Below are 20,549 nucleotides of genomic sequence, written 5' to 3'. Positions count from 1 at the left end.
TTCAGTATGATGTTGAATAGAAGTTGTAAGAGCTGACATTCTTGCATTATTTTTTCACCATTAAGTATGATATTAGCACTAATTCAAAAAGAGATATGCACCTCTATGTTTATTGCAGTATTATTTACAATAGCCAAAATAAGGAAGCAACCCAAGTGTCCACTAATAGATGAATGGATAATGAAGATGTGGGGTTTATATACAATGGAATATTACTCAGCCATAAAAAGAATGAAATCTTGCCATTTGCGACAGCATGGATGGATCAGAGGACATAAGGCTAAGTGAAATAAGTCAGTCATAGAAAACTACCATATGATTTCACTCATATGTGGAATTTAAGAAACAAAACAAATGAACAAAGAGAAAACAAACAAACAAACAAACAAACAAACAAACCAAGACTCTTAAATACAGAGAACACACTGGTGGTTACCAAAGGGGAGGTGGAATAGGAGATGGGGATTAAGGGTGCACTTATTGTGAAGGGCACTGAATAATATATGGAATTGTTGAATCACTATATTGTATACCTGAAATGAATATAACACTGTTTGTTAATTATGTTGGAATTAAAAATATTTACTGTCTTCTACTGAGATGATTGTGTTGTTTTTATCCTTTATTCTGTTAATATGGTATATTATATTAATTCATTTAATAATATTAAACCATCTTTACATTCCTGGGTTGAATGCCGCTTGTTTAGAATGTATAATCCTTTGTATATGCTGTTGGATTCAGGATCAATCTGACTTTGAAAGATACCTGACTTTGGAAGAAATGCAGAAATTAGTCAAATCTCTACAAAATCTTGATGGTTTTAATGATATTCTTAAAAAATTAGAAAGTTCAAGTTATCAGTATCTTTCATCTTTAGGACCAGTAACCCAAAAGATTTCAGGCACGTCTACTGAGTATAATCTATGTTCCAATTAACAGTGTAGAATGTGTTTTGAAATTATGCATTCTCTTAATGTTATGCAAATATTTTATTTATCTGGATAAGGAAGAGTCAACTCAATTTTGTGATACCTTATTATTCATTTCTCAGTGGTATCTTTTAAGACCATTATCCATTTTATTTCATTATTACAATTATAGACACAAAGTCTTACAACCTTTCTGAAAGACAAAAACTCAGAAAGTTCAAATTATGCAATTTTAATATCTAATTCTTGTTTTGAACAGTGAACATTATGGACTTATCCCCATTTTCATCCTTTTTTTTCAAAATGAGTTTGAAAAGATCTTTCTCTTTTTCACAAGCTAGAAAGTACCCCTTGTACAATGAAGACTCAAATTGTATCTTATCATCGTGTCCTGGAACACTTCTCTGAAAGAATATGATGTCATTTCCTTCATCATTGATACTCTCAGGAGGACTCATTTCCTATAGAGGAAAAAAAATACTTAATTTTTTAAGAACATGAACAATTTGAATATGTGTGGTTTATTTTGAAGTACATTACTGCAAAGAACTAAAGAAGTGCTTATTCTTAGCAATTAAGGAAAAAAAAAACCCCAAACCTCTGAATATAAGAATATTGATTTTAGTTCCTTCCTAATTCCTAATCTGTTCTCCTTGTTTAATCTGCCTTTTCCCACCATTGAATGCACGTTCAGGTTTAAGCCTCTAGTTTCTCCCAATTTAACCATCAGGTAGCTTCCTTTTCTCCTCTCCCCTGAGTGGAGTCCATATCTGATCAAGATGAAGCAGAGTTCCAGCACAGACCACAACCTTCTTAGGCTAATGTCAATTCCTGTTTTCTTCAACCATTCACAGCCAAAGACATTGATGACCTTCACCCCTAGGCATAGGCTAGCTCTTGTTTGTGAGCCTAATGTGAGAGAGGCAGAAAGTGCAGGCATCTCAGCTTCGTCCCTCCTTCAGTGGAGCCTAGGACTGAAACTTGCTGTAAATAGACCCACTAATAGAGAGTCAAATCATAAGAGACTCTTAAAAACTGAGAACAAACTGAGGGTTGATGGGGGGGTGGGAGAGAGGGTAGGGTAGGTGATGGGTATTGAAGAGGGCATCTTTTGGGATGGGCACTGGGTGTTGTATGGAAACCAATTTGACAATAAATTTCATATATTAAATAAATAAATAATAAATAAATAGACCCACTACTTGTACTAGGGCTAGGTCCTGGGTTCCAGGATAGCCCTGCTTATTGGCTTAGCACTTTTTCTCTGCCAAGCACTCCAGTTCCATAGTAGTTCCTGAATTTCTATCCTGAATTTGGCTGGGTCCTACCCTGAAAGCCAAATGCTGATTCTTATATCTTTCAGCCACAGAAGAGGGTTTTCTCAAGAATAGCTAGATTATGTGAAACCGTAATCCTGCCGGTCCCCCAACTGACAGTACTGCCTGCACTTTTCCTATTAGTGCATCATACCTACTTTTCAGAATGGACTAGAAAATGTGAGGACCACCCAAGTTTCTTTCCATATTAATCCTGGAGCCAACAGACATTTTGAACTTAATTTTGACCCCCTGGTAGCAAAGATGAGCATTATCCTATCTAAGGATTGATGGAGAGACCTCCAGACCCAAAATAGTACTCCAGCATCCTCTCAAGAGGCCTGAAAGAACCTGGGAGTACCTCCAAACTTCTCAATCCATTATGGAATTTACAGTCATAACTCTTGACCTTTTTCCATTATCAACATGTGAGGGTCTTGAATTGATGACAGTATAAACTAGTTCACCCACTGGCACATATTTCTGAGGCTGTCTACGATATACCAGAATGTAGGAAGAGACCCCAACCTAGGGGAGACAGTTTGGGACCAACCTAATATCTAATGTATAAGTGATAAATAATCCTTAGCTAAAACTTCAAAAACTCTAGAAATATTAAAGACAGATAAACTTTTTAGTTCAAACCTAGTGTAGAAAGTTATAGTTGAAGGTGGAAGTGTGGATAGGTGGAATAGGTGATCTCTAACTAGTTCAAGGCCACATTTCAGGACAGAGGCAAAGAATCTTGGGGCAGTAGCTTTCTTTAGTTTTGGTGTTGACTATTCATAGCCCTTATTGGGAAGATGCACAACAAATGGATGTGGAAACAATCCTAGTGACCTTGGGGAACACTCAACTTGGAAAGTCCTACCTGGTGAAACTTGAGTGCTCCAAGGGCCTAAGGTATTCTTTGCATCATTACATCAGGAGGGGTTGAATCTGAACCGAGGGAGAGGCAAGCTTGACCTAACATCTCTTACCTTAAAAAAATTTTTTTAAATGTTTACTTATTTTTGAAAGAGACAGAGAGAGAGAGAGAGAGAGAAAGTATGCACAGGGGAGGGGCAGAGAGAGAGGGAGAGAGACACAGAATCCGAGGCAGGTTCTGGGCTCTGAGCTGTCAGCACAGAGCCTGACATGGGGCTCGAACCCACCAACTGTGAGGTCATGACCCGAGCCAAAATGGGATGTTTAACCGACTGAGCCACCCAGGCACCCCTGACCTAACATCTCTTATTTTGGTCCTCTCCCAGTTGCTTTAGTAAGTCTGAGAGAATCCTGACCATGCCTGGATGTACATACAAGAAACAGACACTGACAGTAAGGTCTTGAAACAAATCCGTCTTGGTGTCATGAAGGTTCTTGCCCAAAGTAAAACAGGGGTAACCAGAAGCACTAGGACTTTATAGCTAGTAAGCAACCCAGAAAGGTGAGCACATAATGGCAGCCAGTTGTGCCTTATTATCTAGAACTTAGTCTATATTTATAATCACTGCTAAGATCCTTATTAATGGGTGGAAAATGGGATTAAAGAGCATGACCTAAAACTGGTCCTAACACCTTCCTTTCCCTCTTCCCGCCCCTTGACTGAGTCCTTCCAGAAGCACATTTGCTATGAAGCTTAAATGTCAGAGCCCCTCACTTATACAGGTCTCTTTTAAGTCCCCTTCTTTTTTTAAATAAAGCATCAACTTTATGCCTTTGTTGATTTTATATTCTCTTTCTTTAAAAGGGCTGCCCAAATTGTGTAAACTTCAGCCTCCCCTACACCTGGATTTGCCTAGTTCCATTATTATCAGATAAACAACCATTAACTATAACTACAGAGTGACCCAGAAAACTTTCCTCCCAATGAGAGCAGTCTGGAGATGCTCACAAACTGACAATTTCAAAGGTGAATCCCATGTCGTGAACGATTTGCTAAATGGGGATTTGCCAATAAAGAACTGTTATCAAGATCACTTTCTACTGTAAGTTAGGAGTATGGCCTTAGTAGACATGCCAAGGGGCAGCTTGGGAAGGGGGAAAATGCCACATGAAAATATAATTCTGGGGTACCTGGCTGGCTCAGTCCGTTAAGTGTCCAATTCTTGGTTTCAGCTCAGGTCATGATCTCATGATGTGTGAGATCAAGCCCCGAGCCGGGCTCTGCACTGACAGCGTGGATCCTGCTTGGGATTCTCTCTGCTCCTCCCCCACTCTCTCTCTCTTTCAAAATAAATAAATACACTTGAAAAAAAAAGATTGGACTGAGGATATTTGGGTTTTTTAATTTTGCACGTAAATATGACTAAAACAAATTAAGGCTCAGCCTTACCTTAAAGGAAATAATTTTGTTCTCACAGGAGAGAGTAGACATGGTCTTATAATTCACAGAGATGGTTACTGCCAGACCTCTAGTGAGGCTATCTTTATACATATATATGATAAATTCAGTCCGGGGTGCATTATCTGAAATAAACATTAATAAATAAGAACCCTAGTTAGAAGAATTTTTACAAATCACCATTTATGGAAATTAGCCTAGGGATAATCCTTAACAAACCCATCACCATTTCTGCACTCTGAGATTCAGCCATTTAGCAGGAGACTTTACATGGGCACGCTCACATTCTTTAAAACACATTCATCATATGTATTATAACACAAATACAGCAACTTTTTGAGTGTTTTAGAGATACTATGAATTCTAAAAGATTGTTTTTAACCTTTAAATGTTAAATAGAATATTGAAAATCTATCTGTTATGGTAAAAATTTAGTTTTTTTTTCCCCAAAGTGCACATTCACTGTTTCAACTCTGCCTAAATTCTTATATTTGGAATTCAAACCTTGGAAGGCACAGTAAACAGATTCCTTTGTAAGGCATTCTAAATTTCTGGTGGAAGACAGACTCACTCCAAATGCTTGTGTATTTATTTTTGATTTTGATTTTTGAAAATTCCATCAGCAATTTAGCTATAACCAACAGCGATTAAGGTCCATATGGAGATTCTGTAGACTTAGTGCAATTATAGTGAAGGGATTGGCGACCCTCATATAGGCTCAGAATAGCTTGACCCCTAGCAATATCTTTGTTGCATCAATTTTTCACCCCAACTAAAAAATGTGGACCTTATCAAGTTTTTTGTGTATGAAATTATTACTACTCCTGTGATTTTTCATCTGAGGATTAGGTCTATCCTAGAAAAACATAGGTAGTTAACTGGAATGGGAAGAAGTAAGCTTGTCATTTTTATGTTACAAATATATATTTAAAAAAATACCTGTACAGTCAGAATCAGGCATATCCTCAAACACAGGTTGATCTCCCTGGTTAATGAAGAGAACTTGGTCGTTCAAGTTTCGTAAGGTTGAGAGTTTATGTTCAAGCTTGCCAAAGTAATCTGTTTCCAGGTTTTCTACAATGCACATTAAATCTCATTAAAGAATATGTTTTTTTCTTCCCAAATTACAAATAATCATTCTATATATTTCAGTTTTCAATAACTGCTAATCATAATCTTCTGGTGTAGAAGATGGTAGGACAAAGTTGCACAGTGTTTTTTAACCCACTTCCAAGAGCACACCCTGATTCTTATTATCACCTTTTTATTACTACTCTACTCATATAGTCTTTTTTTTTTAAGTTTATTTATTTTTGAGAGAGAGAGACAGAGTGTGAATGGGAAGGGGCAGAGAGAGAGGGAGAGACATAATCTAGAGCAGGCTCCAGACAGAACCCGACGTGGGGCTTGAACTCATGAGTCCGTGAGATCATGACCTGAGCTGAAGTCGGACTCTTAACCGACTGAGCTACCCAGGCGCCCCTACTTCTATGGTCTTAAATTCAAATACCCTATTTTCAAACCACAATCTCCCATCCTTTTAGCTTTCTTAAGCTTTTCCTCTATGTTTAGAGTCCTCCTGCCTCTTAACATTTTCTGTCTAACCTTTTCCTGTCTTCCCTTTCTTCTCTATGAAGCCTGGGCCTCACAGGTCATCATTTTATCTATCCTTTGCCAGTGTCTTAAATCCTGAATTTATTTGTCCTTTTACTACAAAACCCCAAGACTGGCTGCTGAGGGTTGCTGCCAAGCAATTATACAAATGTACAAATTGGCACATTCCCAGTTCACCGATTGTCAATACTTCCTTTCTGTTATAGCTCAGCAATCCTCCGTGGTACAGAGCTGTGATTCTAAATCTTCTCCTATCTCCTAAGGATCTCTACATTGTGACCTCTGCTTTCGCTTTCTGCAAATGATTTCCTGCTTCTCCACTTACAAACGTAACTGTGGCACCACCGGTTAATTTCCTCTACCCCCAGCCCCCTTCTTGTCCCAGGGGGAAAATGTGGAAAAGGTGCTCCTTCTCGTGTCTAGGGCTAACTCCACCTGTGTTTTGCATGTATCTTCTACTGAAACCTTGATTTACCAATCATCCCCTTTTTTCCTTCAACCCAGTCATTCTACTTCCTGGATTAGTTGTATTTATGATCATAGTTCGTGAGTTCAAGCTCTGCCTCAGACTCTGTGCTGACAGTTGAGAACCTGGAGCCTGCTTCAGATTCTGTGTCTCCCTCTCTCTCCACCCCTCCCACACTCGTGCTCTGTCTCTCTCTGTCTCTCAAAAATGAATAAATGTTAAAAGAATTTATATATCCAGTCCACATTTTCATCCGGATCTAAGAACTTTATGTCCAAGAGTCCACTGGACATTTCCACTAGGATGTCCCACAGATAAGATCTAAAACTAAATTTATGTCTTCCTCTTTGCTCCACATTCCTCATTACCCTGCTTTTCCTCTTGTGTTTCCTATTTAACTGAACGGTACAAATTGGCTAAGTGCAAAAATGTAGGCATTATCTTTTCGGTCTTTCTTTCCATCCCCTTCGAAATCCAGCCCCAACTGTGTCCTCTTGATTCTTTTAAGTATTTCTAAAATCCATGCACAGCTCTTCATAGGCATCCACTGTGCCTACCTTAATTCATGTCACCATCATTTCTTACAGGGACTGCAGTAATAGCCTCTTAATTGGCATCTCCCTTTTTTTTTTTTTTTTGTCCCTACATCAATTCTTTATACTGAAGCCAGGAGGAATTAAAATTCAATTTTAATTAAAGTTAAAATTCAGAGATATGAGCATGTTATCTCTGATTTTTAATGGGGCACATAGCCACCTAGAATAAAAATTATATTTTCCAGATTCCCTTGCAGTTGGTATCGCCAGGTGACTAAATTCTAATGAATGGAATATGAGTGGAGTTGATGTGTACAACTTCCAAGTAGAGACTTTAAAAGGAATGGGGCTGTCTTCCTCTTATTTTGAACCCTTTCTTGCTAGCTGGGATATGGACCTAGGAAGTATGGTAATGATTTTCAAGTATGTGGATGAGTTCAACAACTTAGGGATACTGGAATAGCAGGAGAGAAGAAACTTGAGATCCCACCATCATCACGAACTACCAACTTGGACTTGTATTTTACGGAAGCATTTTCTCTTACTATATTTTTGGGTTTCTTTGTTGCAGCAAATTGATCTGTATCCCAGGTCGTACATATTACGCTTTCTGAATCCCCATTATCCCAAAGATAAGGTCTAAATTCCCTATCTTAGAATAAAGGAAGCTTCTTTATCTGCACCCTGTTTATCCTTCTTCTCTCTTCATTCTCCTACTCCCATTCTGAATTACTTTTAATTGCTCAGACATGCCATGCTTTCTTTCATATCTTGGCCTGTGCATGCTGTCTTCTCCCTGCCCACAATACCTTCTCTTCACTAACGCCTATTCACTCTTTAAATCTGTCCCTCCTTCAAAGTGCCCTCCCAGACTCTACTGGACTGAATTAGGTGCCTCTTCCATGTGCTCCCATAGCATCCTGTGTCTTTGTAACACTTAACATACTGTATTCCAATTGTCTTCCTCATGGGCCTGCTTCTCCCTGTAGGAACCATGTTTTGCTCACCACTGTATCCTACTGCTTGACATAGCACCTGGGATACAGATACCAATATTTACTGAATTAAATAAATGGAGAGCAAGGCAATCTTTAAGAAACATGAGGAGTTATAGGTCAATTATATTTCAGTAAAGCTGGGGGGAAAAAGACATGTGAAAAATAGTATTTTTTTTTAAAGTTGATACTTTCTATTGCAAGTACAGTAAGGATCACCTTAAGAATGGGAAAAGTGTTACTTTTAAGGAAAAGTATGAGAAACTCATGGCCTCTAATAATCTGGGTCTTTTAGAGGATCATAGGCCAGACATGGGTATGGTCCTACCTGAATGCCAGAAGGACAAGGACTGGGTACATCCACATCTTAATAAGACATAATGGCTCAGCTTCATAATTCTGCCTGCTCTACCCTCTCCTGTCTCCTCTGTTTCCAGAATCCTCTGCCACCTGGGAGCCTCCCAGGCTTCTTCCCAAAACATTTCTGAGAGAGAGGGTTAAAGGAAGGTTTCCTTGATTTTGGACAATTCTCTTGCTTCAATCCCCTTTTCCTCCAGAGAATCCATGACCTCCTCATAATCTTAGAATCTCTGTAATAAGCGAAGTCTATTTTGTAAATGCTAAGAGCTAGAGAAGCTTCTAAGGTGTAGAGAGAAGCATATTTTGCTGGCGGTTCTTCTCTGTATCCCTTATGGTCATCTTTATTCCAAGGCTGTTCTTTTGAGTCCACATTCCTTTGAGGGAAGATGAGCTTCTCAAATGGCCTAGTACCAGTTTCTCTCAGCTGAGAATGGGGATATGGATGTGTCTGAGAGGTGCTTACTCAAGTAGCTACTGATTTTGCAAAGAAAGAGAAATAAATTTATACTTTACCATCACTGTCAGCTAAAGGGAAAAAAAGAGAAACAAAATATGTTAAACTCTATATTTCAATTCGGAATCTCCTCTTACCCTACCATTTTATAACTCGTCTGTCACTTCCCTGTGTTTAACCACTAACTAACCAGTGATGGCCTTTGTGGGCCTCCATCAGAAATATTATACAATCATGCCAGAGGTCGCATAAAATGGAGCTCATTAGACTTAGTGTGGTCTCAGTTAAATTAGATATAAAACCCAAATCCAGAGTTCACAAATTTAAATTTTTACTTAAAAGGAAATTTTGTAAAGTGATAGATTACTCTTAAGTTTATGGTTTCAATGGAAAGTCACCTAGGGACTTTCTGTGAATCTTTCAAATGAAGCCAAACTTTCAAATGGAGCCAAGCTGCCCACAGAAGATGAATCATTAGAATCTGTTTTTATTTGTCAAGTTTGTTTACATAAACTGGCATAATCTACTCACAGAACTCCAGATTTAAGGTATTTGTTATATGATTTGCCAGTTTGTTGCAGGAAATTATATTCCCTGAGTGTACCCAATTTTGTGAGATTTCATCATGTGCACCTGCAGCCATCTTATGGATTGGCTTCTGCTAGCTAAAGTGAAAGGACATGTGGTGAGACAAGGTGCTAGGACGTTGGACATATTGTGGTTAATTTCTAGAGGCCCAGTATTTTTTATTCTTTTCCAGAAAAGAGGGTCACCGGTATTACAACAGAATTTGGTGACAAAAAAAGAGGTGCTCAATAGTTTATCTCACAACATCTTTTCTAGCTGAATACATTTATCTGAATCCTTATCTGGCCTATTGCTTTAGACTTACCTACAAAGTAAAGTGTATTGTCAATAAATTTCATTCCCACAAAGTTGATGCAATCATCTACTGGTATAGCAGTCATCTTTATTCCTAATGAAAGCAAAGAGTCATTTGTGAAAAGGTAGTGGTTTTTCCATTTCCACCCCAAAAATATTTTTCTACTTACTGCCTTCTATTACCTCCAAACTCAGAAGTCAGTGTATCACCCAGTATGCTGATGAACACTTTGGATATTTAATAAACACTTGGGTCTTCAGCTTATGAATACACGTGTTCAAACGTTCTCTTGTAAACCAACAAATGTTTGGAATCTAGAAAGCATCTTCTCATAAGACAGTATTATAAAGGGTGGATAAGTGGCCCACTACTGAACTGAAATATTGTCCTAGTATCTTGGAGGAAATATATCATCAATATACATATACGATGCTTGTCATTTAACTATGGATTGGTTCTATGTCTGTCTTACAACCAATGGGTTCATGTGCATGGGAGACTGAAGCTTTGTGACTTTATTGTGAAAGTGCCAAAAGTGAGGCAATGATAAAAGTAGTGTTTCTGCCTGGGAATAAGGGCAGTGTGTGAGGACGCCACAGCGCTCTGGCATCTGGTGGCCCTTTTTCTCCTTGAGCAGCCATAGCTTTTGGTCTGGAGTTTGGGTTATACTATGCTTTTTACACAAATAATACATAAATACAGTGTTTCTGTAAAAATAAAAAAAATAAAACCCAAATAATACAAGACTTAAACATGTTAAAACTTCTTCTTTTTGCTTTTCTCTTCTGCCCCACCCTATTCCACCCCACCCCAATATTGTGTGTATCCTTCTAGACCTTTGTCTATGAAGAAGGGTTTCTATACCTGAGAAATTTGTAAACTTAGATAGGAAAAAAATTACATATTACAAATAAAAAATTACATTTATTTTCACCAACTTCTAAAAATTTTTTTTTAAATGTTTATTTATTTTTGTGAGAGAGAAAGAGAGACAGAGTGTGAGCAGGGGAGGGGCAGAGAAAAACAGAGACCCAGAATCTGAAGCAGGCTTCAGGCTCTGAGCTGTCAGCAGAGTCCAACATAGGGCTCAAGCTCATGGACCTCGAGATCATGACCCGAAGTGAAGTCGGACACTTAACCAACTGAGCCAGCTAGGTGCCCCTATTTTCACCAACTTCTAACTGAAATTTAGCAGTTCCTCCCCTTATGGTCGTGTAGGAAACCACAGTATGTATTATTAGCAGTATCTCTGATGTCAGTAATGGAAACACATATTTCCTATTGTGTTATAATTGTTGTAGAGATCTTGAAATAGGGTTTAAACTCCTTACTACTTTGAAATATACAGAAGTTATTAGTTCCACCAGTAGATTTTGGGTTTGTTTGTTTGCATGTTTGTTTGCAAAAATTTTTTTTAATGTTTATTTATTTTTGAGAGAGAGAGAAAGCGCGTGCACGCGCGTAAGGTGAGGAGGGGCAGAGAAAGAGGGAGAGAGAGGATCCAAAGCAGGCTCTGTGCTGACAGCAGAGAAAGAGAGCCCAATGGGGCTTGAACTCCCGAACCATGAGATCACGACCTGAGCTGAAGCCAATGTTCAAAACTGACTGAGCCACCCAAATGCCCCAAATTTTGTTATTTATGTCTTAATAAAGAGGCACATATATACTATATCAAAATTTGTTAAAAAACCTTTTTTGATAACCCCAATTTAATATAATAAGTTTCCTTTATAAGCCTAAGTATTTAAGATAATTTTTTAGATATTTATTTGTTTTTGAGAGAAAGAGAGAGACAGAGCATGAGTGAGGGAGGGGCAGAGAGAGGGAGACACAGAATCCGAAGCAGGCTCTGAACTGTCAGCACAGAGCCCGACTTGGGGCTTCAGCTCACTAACCATGAGATCATGACCTGAGCTGAAGTCGAATGCTTAACCTACTGAGCAATTAAGTACTAAATGTTATCCATGTAAACACATTATTTTGTGAAGGGGTCCACAAACTTCACCAGATTGTCTGTGAGGGCCCATGCCAGAGAAATGATTAAGAGGCCCTACTCCAGAGTTCAGCAGTACCTTGGGTTTCTGAGGGTAATTATGGTTGGGGCTCTAAGGCATGTGGCTGCTTCACAGTAGTCCTTGGTATATAGAGGAGTATTTAAGTCAAAGCTCATAGGTAGAGAAGTGACTCAAATTTTTTTCTGGCATAGTCTGCTCTGCTGAGGCCAAACATATGTGGTAGAAGAAGCCAGAAATTAAAACCCAGTTAAAAACCTTAATCCAAATTAAGATAACCCAAAACACTTGTGAATTGGTGGCTATTTAACAGTTTTATCTAGGTTCAATTCCTTATACATATACAAATGTGGATAGTTATCAAATTTATGTAGATATATAATATACAAGCATATATGTATATATAATTTCATATATATGAAATAATGGCTAGGGTGGCCTTCTCTACAAACTTTAATGTTATGTAATGCATTCATATTTTTGTAAAATAATTTACTTGAAAAGCCCTAAATAGTATATTGGATGGAATTGGATGAAATTACTAGTGTTTACTACAGTGAGTATTTAGTCAATGAGTGAATTAATTTAGAGGACACTACTACCTTAAAAAGAATAATATTACACAATATTTGAAATCATTCATCAGGTAATTACTGAGCATGCACTACGTATCAGGCATGGAGCTAGAAAGCTGACAAAACACAGTACTTACCCTGCAATTACTCAGAGTCTAGGGAGAGACAAATATATCAACAATTACAAAATAGTACAATGAACGCTGTGCAGAGCTGGGTTTACAAGAGATCCTCTCTGTCTGCCTGGTGGTGTGTGGAAGAAAACTTCTTAGAGGAAGTGATAATCATGCTGCCTTGAAAGAGAGGCAGGCATTTTCTTTTCTTTTTTATTAATTTTCTTTTTTTAAATTTACATCCAAATTAGTTAGCATATAGCGCAACAATGATTTCAGGAGTAGATTCCTTAATGCCCCTTACCCGCGTAGCTCATCCCCCCTCCCACACCCCCTCCAGTAACCCTCTGCTTGTTCTACATATGAGAGGCAGGCATTTACAAGGCCAGGGGAAGAGCTTTCCACAAAGAGGGAACAACGTGAGCAAAAGCCTGGAGCAGGGAATTCTGAGAGAACCTTGCTTGTTTGGAACCTCATCACTTTTCCTGCAGTTAATGCAAATGCAGTCCCATTGGGTAGGAAGAAAGCACTTCTGAAGATCTCAGATAGTTCAAGATTAACTTTTCCTTGGGAACAAATACAAAAGTAGTAAAGAGATATCCTCGGAGGACATAAATCTACAACAACCGGAGTGTATTCTTGCTTTCTTTCTTTGTTTCAACTTTCTCAGCATTATAGCCGATTCTTTGCATAGTGCTCTCTCTCCACACATTCTATCATGGTGGTACTTTGGCCTTTTTATCATTGTTTTCTGACATCTAACTGTTTTTCCAACTTATTTGGAAAATATTTATTTGGAGGTGTTTTTCAGCAGAAGCAGTAATAATACCCCTCAGCGCTTTGATGACATTACTATCAGGTATAAAAATATTTAAAATTATGATAGTAGTGAATATTTAAAGTTTTAAAAATGTTTATTTATTTTTGAGAGAGAGAGAGAGAGAGTGCAAGGAGGGGAGGGGCAGAGAGAGAGGAAGACAGAATCCGAAGGAGGCTCCAGACTCTAAGCTGTCAGTACAGAGCCCAAGGCAGGTCTTGAACTCAAGAACTGTGAGATCATGACCTGAGCCGGAGTCGGATGCTCAGTCAATTGAGCCACCCAGGCGCCTCAGTAGTGAATATTTTAAAAATAGCATAACAATAACCTGTATGTTTCAAGAATAGCCTAGCTTACATAATACCAACAAGGAAGCAGGTAATTGTCAAGTATGAGAGACACTTAAATGTGGGAAGAGTGTTAACAGCTCACAACTCACTTGCCCTACCACCTTTGAAATTGTGTCATTCTACATAAACTCATTTGGAGGAGTTCACATATTTCCATTTTGCCTATAAAGTGAGACTATTATGGGGCACCTGGGTGGCTCAGTCAGTTAAGTGTCCGACCCTCAGTTTCAGCTCAGTTCATGGTCTCATGGTTTCATGGGTTCGGGCCCTGCATCGGGCTTTGTGCTGGCAGCTTGGAGCCTGCTTGAGATTCTCTCTCTCCCTCTCTTTCTGCCCCTCCCTGACTTGTGCTGTTTCTGTCTCTCTCAAAATAAAATAAAACTAAAAAAAAAACCAATTTGAAAAATGAGACTATTATTTCTCTATTCTTGATTCTGTCTGGTTCAATTCACATAAAATGCAACTTGCAAAATAGTTCAGTTTGACATAAACTTGTAAAGGAGAGTCCGATTATAAAGGCCTTGCTTAAGTAGGCTAAAGAGTTTGAACTGTTTTTCTGAAAAAAAAAAATACTGAATCTCTTTAAGTAGGAGAAAGACATGGTCAGATTTATGTTTTGAAAAGTTCACCCTGGCAGCTGTGTAGAGGATGGATTTGATGGAGCAAAACTGAACAGAGGCCAGAAAACAACCTCAGAAGTAATTTTAACAGTTAAGGTAACAGTTGATGAAGCTATAAACTAAGTAAGGTAGCGACTGTGGGGACAAAAGCACTGGATGGATTCAAGAGAGATGAAATATCAGGATTGGTTTTTAGCCAATTGGCTGTAGATCAAATGGAAGAAGGAGGAACTGCGGGTGACTTCAAAGTTGCTGGCTTGGGCAACTTGTTGAGTGGTTACCTCATTATAACTAAGAAAAAAGAGAATGGCAGGCCAAGTGGAAAATAGTTCAGTTTTGTAAATCTAAGAGAGAAGTGTCACAGAAGACAAGGGAGAAAGGAGCTTTAAGGAGGAGCTGCTTAGGTACAAGCTCAAACTTGTTTATCGAATGTGGCAAGTTAGGAAGGTCTGGTGTCGGTAGAACAGTTTGGGGAATGTGAGGGAACAGAAGCACGTTGACAAAGATCTAGGGCAGAATGGGGTGGGGAAAAAAGTAAGATAGCAAATAGAAACTATTTTTTTAGGGACTCAGGCCATAAAGTGAAGAGAGAGGGTGGTAGTTTCTATAACTTGCAAATTTCATTTTCTGGCTCCAGACCCACAGTTCCAGCTGTAGGGTATACTAATGAATTACTATCTAAAACATGCCCAAATAACCTGTCTGCAATGGAAACCCGGGAGTCCTCCACTCCTTTGTCTAACCTGCCTCACAAATACTGTAGGTTATAACTCAGAAATGTCTCTAGAATTTGGCATCTCCTCTCCATCTCCACCAGCATTGTTTTAAGTCCAGCCCTCATCACTTCTGGCATCTTCTCTTTAGAGATTTTCTGGCTTCCAGACTCTCCCGGCTCCATACTGTTGCCAGCGACATTTCCCCTGCCAGGCAGTAACTTCCCTGTTTTCGTTGCCTGCTAGACCCTTGGTTCTTCACCTTTTCAGGCCCAGCTCAAACATTTTCTCTGTGAAGACCTCCCTTACTCCTCCATTCCTACCTAATCATTCTCTCACCAGTGCCCCCCTACACCTACCCCCGCTTATGCTTCTCAAATACATCTTACTACACTGAATGAGATTATTTTGATTACAAATAGGTCTGCCCAGCTTCAATCTGAGTTTCTTTAAGATGAATTGTCCCTTTCTTCTTGAATCTTCCACATCTGGAAAGAAGTTTATATACAGCAGGGGCTCAATCAATGTTAAAGGAATAAATGTCTGCTATGATACACCTTGTTGCCGTGACAACAGTGTGTAAAGGAACTGGTAGAATTTTATTCTATCTTAAAACCTTCACTCCATCTGAAGGCCAATGAGAAAGAGAAGGAATATTAGGAACACTTGAAACATATTAAAAAAAAAAAAACAGAGTAACTTCTCCAATATTCTCCCTCTTCTTCCCCCCCCCCCCCGTGGTGGTTTCTTTTTTACTTCAAGTGCTTATTTTGAATTCTTTATTTTCTTACCACTCTTCTTGTGAGATCTCAGTATATCTACAAATAACCCTTCTATTCCTCCCCTCAACTTCCCTCTTTTCCAGTCTCATCTGTGTCCCTTTGCTTTCTTAACTCCAGTCTGTGAAAATTATAGTTCCCACTGGATAAATATGCTTTGAATATTTCATCTAAAATTCTCAGATTATTGACTTTTTTTCATCTAAAGTTACAAACCACCTCAGAACGATCCTCCCAGGAATATGCAAGTGGCAATTGGTTCTTTCAAACAAAAACAGTTTTTGTTATACAAGCCTTGGAGACTAGCCACAAGCTAGTGAATGGTAGAAAATCATGATGGACATGAGGTCACATGCTTCACAATCTTGTCTGGGGCAAGTCACTTAATTTTGATGGTCTCGGTTTCCTCATTTGGACAAAGAGGAAGTTGAATGGTTAATATTACAGGTGTTATCCAGCTCCAGTATTCTGTAATTCTAGATTTTAGCTAAGGCTGCAAGGAGAGAACCATTTATATGTGGCAAATGCCCTCATAACCACTTCCTCATAACTCTAACATAACACGTATTGATTGAATATGTATTTCAGCCATAGAGGAGTTTAAAAACATACTATTGGAGGAATACTGCTTGGCAATGAGAACGAATGAAATCATGCCATTTGCAGCAACGTGGATGGAACTGGAAGGCATCATGCTGAGTGACATAAGTCAGTCTGAGAAGGACAGATATCATATGTTTTCACTCATATGTGGATCTTAGAAACTTAACAGAAGACCATGGGAGCAGGGAAGGGGAAAAAATAGTTACAAACAGAGAGGGAGGGAGGCAAACCATAAAAGAATCTTAAATACAGAGAAAAAATTGAGGGTGGATGGGGGGGGCAGGGAGAGGGGAAAATGAGTGATGGGCATTGAGGAGGGCACTTGTTGGGATGAGCACTGGGTGTTGTATGTAAGTGACGAACCATGGGAATCTACCCCAAAAACCAAGAGCACACTTTACACACAGTATGTTAGCCAACTTGACAATAAATTATATTTAAAAAAACCCCATATTATTAGAATGTTTGAAAAGCAATTTGAATTTGAAAAGCAATCATGTTTATCCTTGCTGTGGATTTCAATTCTGTGGCATAGACAGACACCGGATGAAATGAGGAAGCATATTACCTAATTCCCTAAAATCAGGTACTTAGTCATCTTGGTAGCAGCAAGATGAAAATCCAAGTATTCAGTTCTAGAAATCATTTAGTTCTTGAAAATGTTGCCATTCCATGAATGTCTGTATGTGGATGTGGCAGAGGTGGGATGGAGGAAGACCGAGGTAAAAATTTAGGTAAATAATAGGTGGCTGATAATAGGCGCAATATAATGATAATAGGTACGTATATAATCCACAGCTAAATACAGACTCAAAGGAAAAATCCAGAGTGGAACTGATGTAGTTGGAATGGCCTGGTGTGAAAAGGAGAATCGAATTTAACCTTAAAGAATGCTTACGATTTAAATAGATGGGAAAGGACATGGAAGAGCATTTATATGATCATTAAAACAGTGTTGTGATGGAGGATGGACTTCATGAATGGAGCCATTTTTTTGGACTGTAGTGGAACACTCCTGCTGTCCTGCAGTGAACTCAGGGTAGGGTGGGGTTAGAGAGGGCTTTGGAAGTCACTAGAAGGATGTGATCTTATTTATTTATTTATTTTTAAGTTTATTTATTTTTCTTAGTAATCTCTACACCCAACGTGTGGCTCAAACTCATGACCCCAAGGTCAAGAGTTGCATGCTCTTCCTGGTGAGCCAGCCAGGTGCCCCAGAAAAATGTGAATTTAATCTCATAGGCAATAGGAATGCAAGTTACTGAGCCAGCAAGTGCATTTTGAAAAAGATAAGAGACAGACGCTGGCACTACTCTAAGAATTCATGTACAAATTTGCATAAGAATTCACAATATTCATGTAGGGATATTATGAACAAGCCAGGTTAAAAAAGATACTCTGGAGGAAGATTTAAAAGAACTTGAAATAGCTGGATATAGACAAAAAGAAAAGAGGAGTTTAAGGGAGTCCTAATTTTTCTTATTAGTACTTCAAAATAGAGGTATTAATTTAGCCCTTGCCTTATTGTGAAATAAGATTCTCCTGGGGAATGTTATAATTTCATCCAACTATAGCCCAGCTAAGGGTGCTGATGCAGATTCTATCAAGAGGATCAACCTTTGGCAAAAATTTTTTGTTTGCTTTTAGAATCATGGATTCAGAGTTGAGACTCCCGTTGAAGAGAAGCTTACTTATTTTATTGTTCTAAAGCAGCAATTCTTAAGGGGCTCTTGAGGTCAAAGCTATTTTCATAATAATAACAAGCTGTAATTTGTCTTTTTCACCCTCATTCTCTCATGTGTATACACTACAGTTTACCAGAGCTTACATTCTGGGCAATATCACATAGACTAAATGCAGAAGCAGATAGAAACACAACTGTCTTCCATTAAGCCAGAGATTCATAAACATGAAAAACAATGTCCCTCTTCACAGATTTTTAAAAAATGTATGGTTATTTATAATTAAAAATGTTTTTTATGCTGGCCTGTGATGTGCTTACTGTTATTTTGAAACAAGTTGAATTTCTAGTACAGTAAATGACAACAATACAGTCAAGTAACCTAGGGAAACAAACATTTTTGAGGGTCCTCAATGATTTTTAGGAATGTAAAGAGGTCACAAGACCAAAAAGTTTGAGAACGTTTGCTCAAAAGTGATACTCTCCAACATTGGCTAGAAGAAAAAGTTTCCACTCTGACTTTGCTGTGTTCCCTATGTTGTTACAGATTGCCCATCATAGTGATGTCAGAGGACCTCAATTCGTCTCAATCACTTTTCTAGTTGATTTACTTTTAAAACCATGTCTCATTTCTAAATAAAAAGGAATGATATTTCTTACCTGTGCTCAATAGTTTCCTGGGAGAAGAAGGGATCTGGAAGGTTTGAGGTCCCTTTCTTTTCCTGAGCTGTGTAGATAGCAGAAGGTGGCAGCAGCCCCTTTAGCAGCTGAAGCTGGCAGCCAGGAATGCAGAAAGCATTGGAAAACAGAGCTTGCTGGTCATCTGATCTATAGCCGTCTGGGGGAGGAGGAGACCAAGCGATTGGGAGAAAGGAGGAAGGAGGTGGAGGGAGGAGACTGTTCTGGCACGCCTTGAACCCGCCTTCAAATGTGGGCTCTTTCCAAGGGCAGTAGAACTGGAAATAAAGTCAGAGAATTTGCGTACTTCTTTTAATGTAAAATCACTATTTTAATGAGATAATTTCTGCTGTAAAAGTTGGAGTTCTGGCCCTTCCAAATCTTTTGCCTTTCTCTCAGAAGTACTGTACTTTCAAGCCTTTTTAAAAAAGCACCTCTTGGTCAATTAGAAGCATCTTTTCTCACTTTAATCTCTCTCTATTTTGAGATTTTCTATTCACACTTTAGCACAAAACTTTTCCCTTATCTTGTGGTGCTGAATAATCAGCCCTATTAGAATAATCCCTATAATGTAATAATAGCACCTGAAATGTAATTTTAAAAAAGCAGAGTAAGATATCACAGCCTTGAAAATAATTAGCAGAAACAAAATTCCCCGGACAATTTTCTCTTGAACACGTGCCAAATGGTATTACCGTGCTAGCAAGGAAAGTAGCAAAGTGACTTTTGGTTTCTGCTTTTTTGGCCAGTATAGAGCCTATATGGAAACAGAGGTGTTCTAGAGTTAGAAATCAAATGCTTCCATAAGCAGCTAGTTGAGTTTGGTTTATTTATTTATTTTTTAACAAAATAGGGTTTTCATTTTACAATGTTATAAAAACATCATGTCCACCGCAGTGATTACAAAGGAAGTCTGTGGTGAGATGGTCAGAGGTGCTTGGTGCAGAGACTACTAGAAAAAGAAAAATCATGCATTTAGGAAATATATGGTAAGAATACACACATGGTTGAAATTGAAGTAACAGATTTCCATCCTCCAACTGTAGTGTTCCATATAGCTAATTAATACGAAAGCATGAAATAGAGTCAAAGAATGATCAGAAGCAGAGCACCAAACAAGTTAATTTTATTATTTTTATTTTTTATTAGAAAATTTTTTTAACGTTTATTCATTTTTGAGAGACAGAGAGAGACAGAGCATGAGTGGGGGAGTGACAGAGAGGGAGACACAGAATATGAAGCAGGCTCCAGGCTCTGAGCTGTCAGCACACAGCCAGAGGCGGGGCTCAAACCCTTGAACCGTGAGATCATGACCTGAGGCGAAGTTGGATGCTTAACCGGCTGAGCCACCCAGGCACCCCCGAACAAGTTAACTTTAAATGGCCCATCGCCAATGATTTTTCTCCAACTGTAAAGATGTAAAGTGCACAATTTTCCCTTTTCTTAGTTTTGGGATAAACTTTTTTTTTTTTTTTCTGATACAGAGCAACCCAGATGGCTTCATGTCTTACCTACTTCGTAAGATTATTTGTAAAGATTAAAATGAGATGATGATAGCCCTTTGAAAATTTTACCGTTTTTTCCCCCTTTTATTTTTATTTGAGAGAGAGAGAGTGAGGTAGGGAGGGAGAGAGAGGGAGTGAGGGATGGAGAGAGACAATCTTAAGCAGGCTCCACACTCAGTACAGAGCCCAGTGTGGGGCTCGATCACACAACCCTTGGATCA

General features: G+C 38.6%; 3 protein-coding genes across 4 annotated transcripts in view; 2 read left to right on the top strand and 1 right to left on the bottom strand.

Annotated features, from left to right (window-relative positions):
• BCO2 (beta-carotene oxygenase 2) overlaps nucleotides 1-20,549 on the top strand; it is a 104,370-nt gene that overhangs the window by 31,088 nt on the left and 52,733 nt on the right. The gene's annotated exons all lie outside the window — the stretch shown is intronic.
• The window catches only part of TEX12 (testis expressed 12), a 57,359-nt gene that overhangs the window by 31,088 nt on the left and 5,722 nt on the right, over nucleotides 1-20,549 (top strand). The gene's annotated exons all lie outside the window — the stretch shown is intronic.
• Nucleotides 95-19,006, bottom strand: IL18 (interleukin 18). Its single transcript, XM_015084552.3, has 6 exons — nucleotides 18,806-19,006; nucleotides 9,892-9,975; nucleotides 9,059-9,070; nucleotides 5,514-5,648; nucleotides 4,566-4,699; nucleotides 95-1,393 (listed from the first exon to the last, which is right to left on the bottom strand). The coding sequence occupies exons 2-6, from the start codon at nucleotides 9,965-9,967 to the stop codon at nucleotides 1,172-1,174; spliced, it is 579 nt and encodes a 192-aa protein (XP_014940038.1). The 5' UTR covers nucleotides 9,968-9,975; nucleotides 18,806-19,006; the 3' UTR covers nucleotides 95-1,171.

This window comes from Acinonyx jubatus, chromosome D1, assembly GCF_027475565.1.
Source record: "Acinonyx jubatus isolate Ajub_Pintada_27869175 chromosome D1, VMU_Ajub_asm_v1.0, whole genome shotgun sequence".
Lineage (NCBI taxonomy): Eukaryota > Metazoa > Chordata > Mammalia > Carnivora > Felidae > Acinonyx > Acinonyx jubatus.
Note: the sequence above shows the minus strand (reverse complement) of the source record. Positions and strands in the feature narration are given on the sequence as shown.

Excerpts from the sequence above, each read along its gene's own strand:
- IL18 (XM_015084552.3), bottom strand. The coding sequence starts at position 9,967 with ATGACTGCTATACCAGTAGATGATTGCATCAACTTTGTGGGAATGAAA. Across the intron at positions 4,700-5,513 it reads GCCTGATTCTGACTGTACAG|ATAATGCACCCCGGACTGAA; the intron begins GTATTTTTTTAA and ends TGTTTATTTCAG. Across the intron at positions 1,394-4,565 it reads ACAAAATTATTTCCTTTAAG|GAAATGAGTCCTCCTGAGAG; the intron begins GTAAGGCTGAGC and ends TTTCCTCTATAG.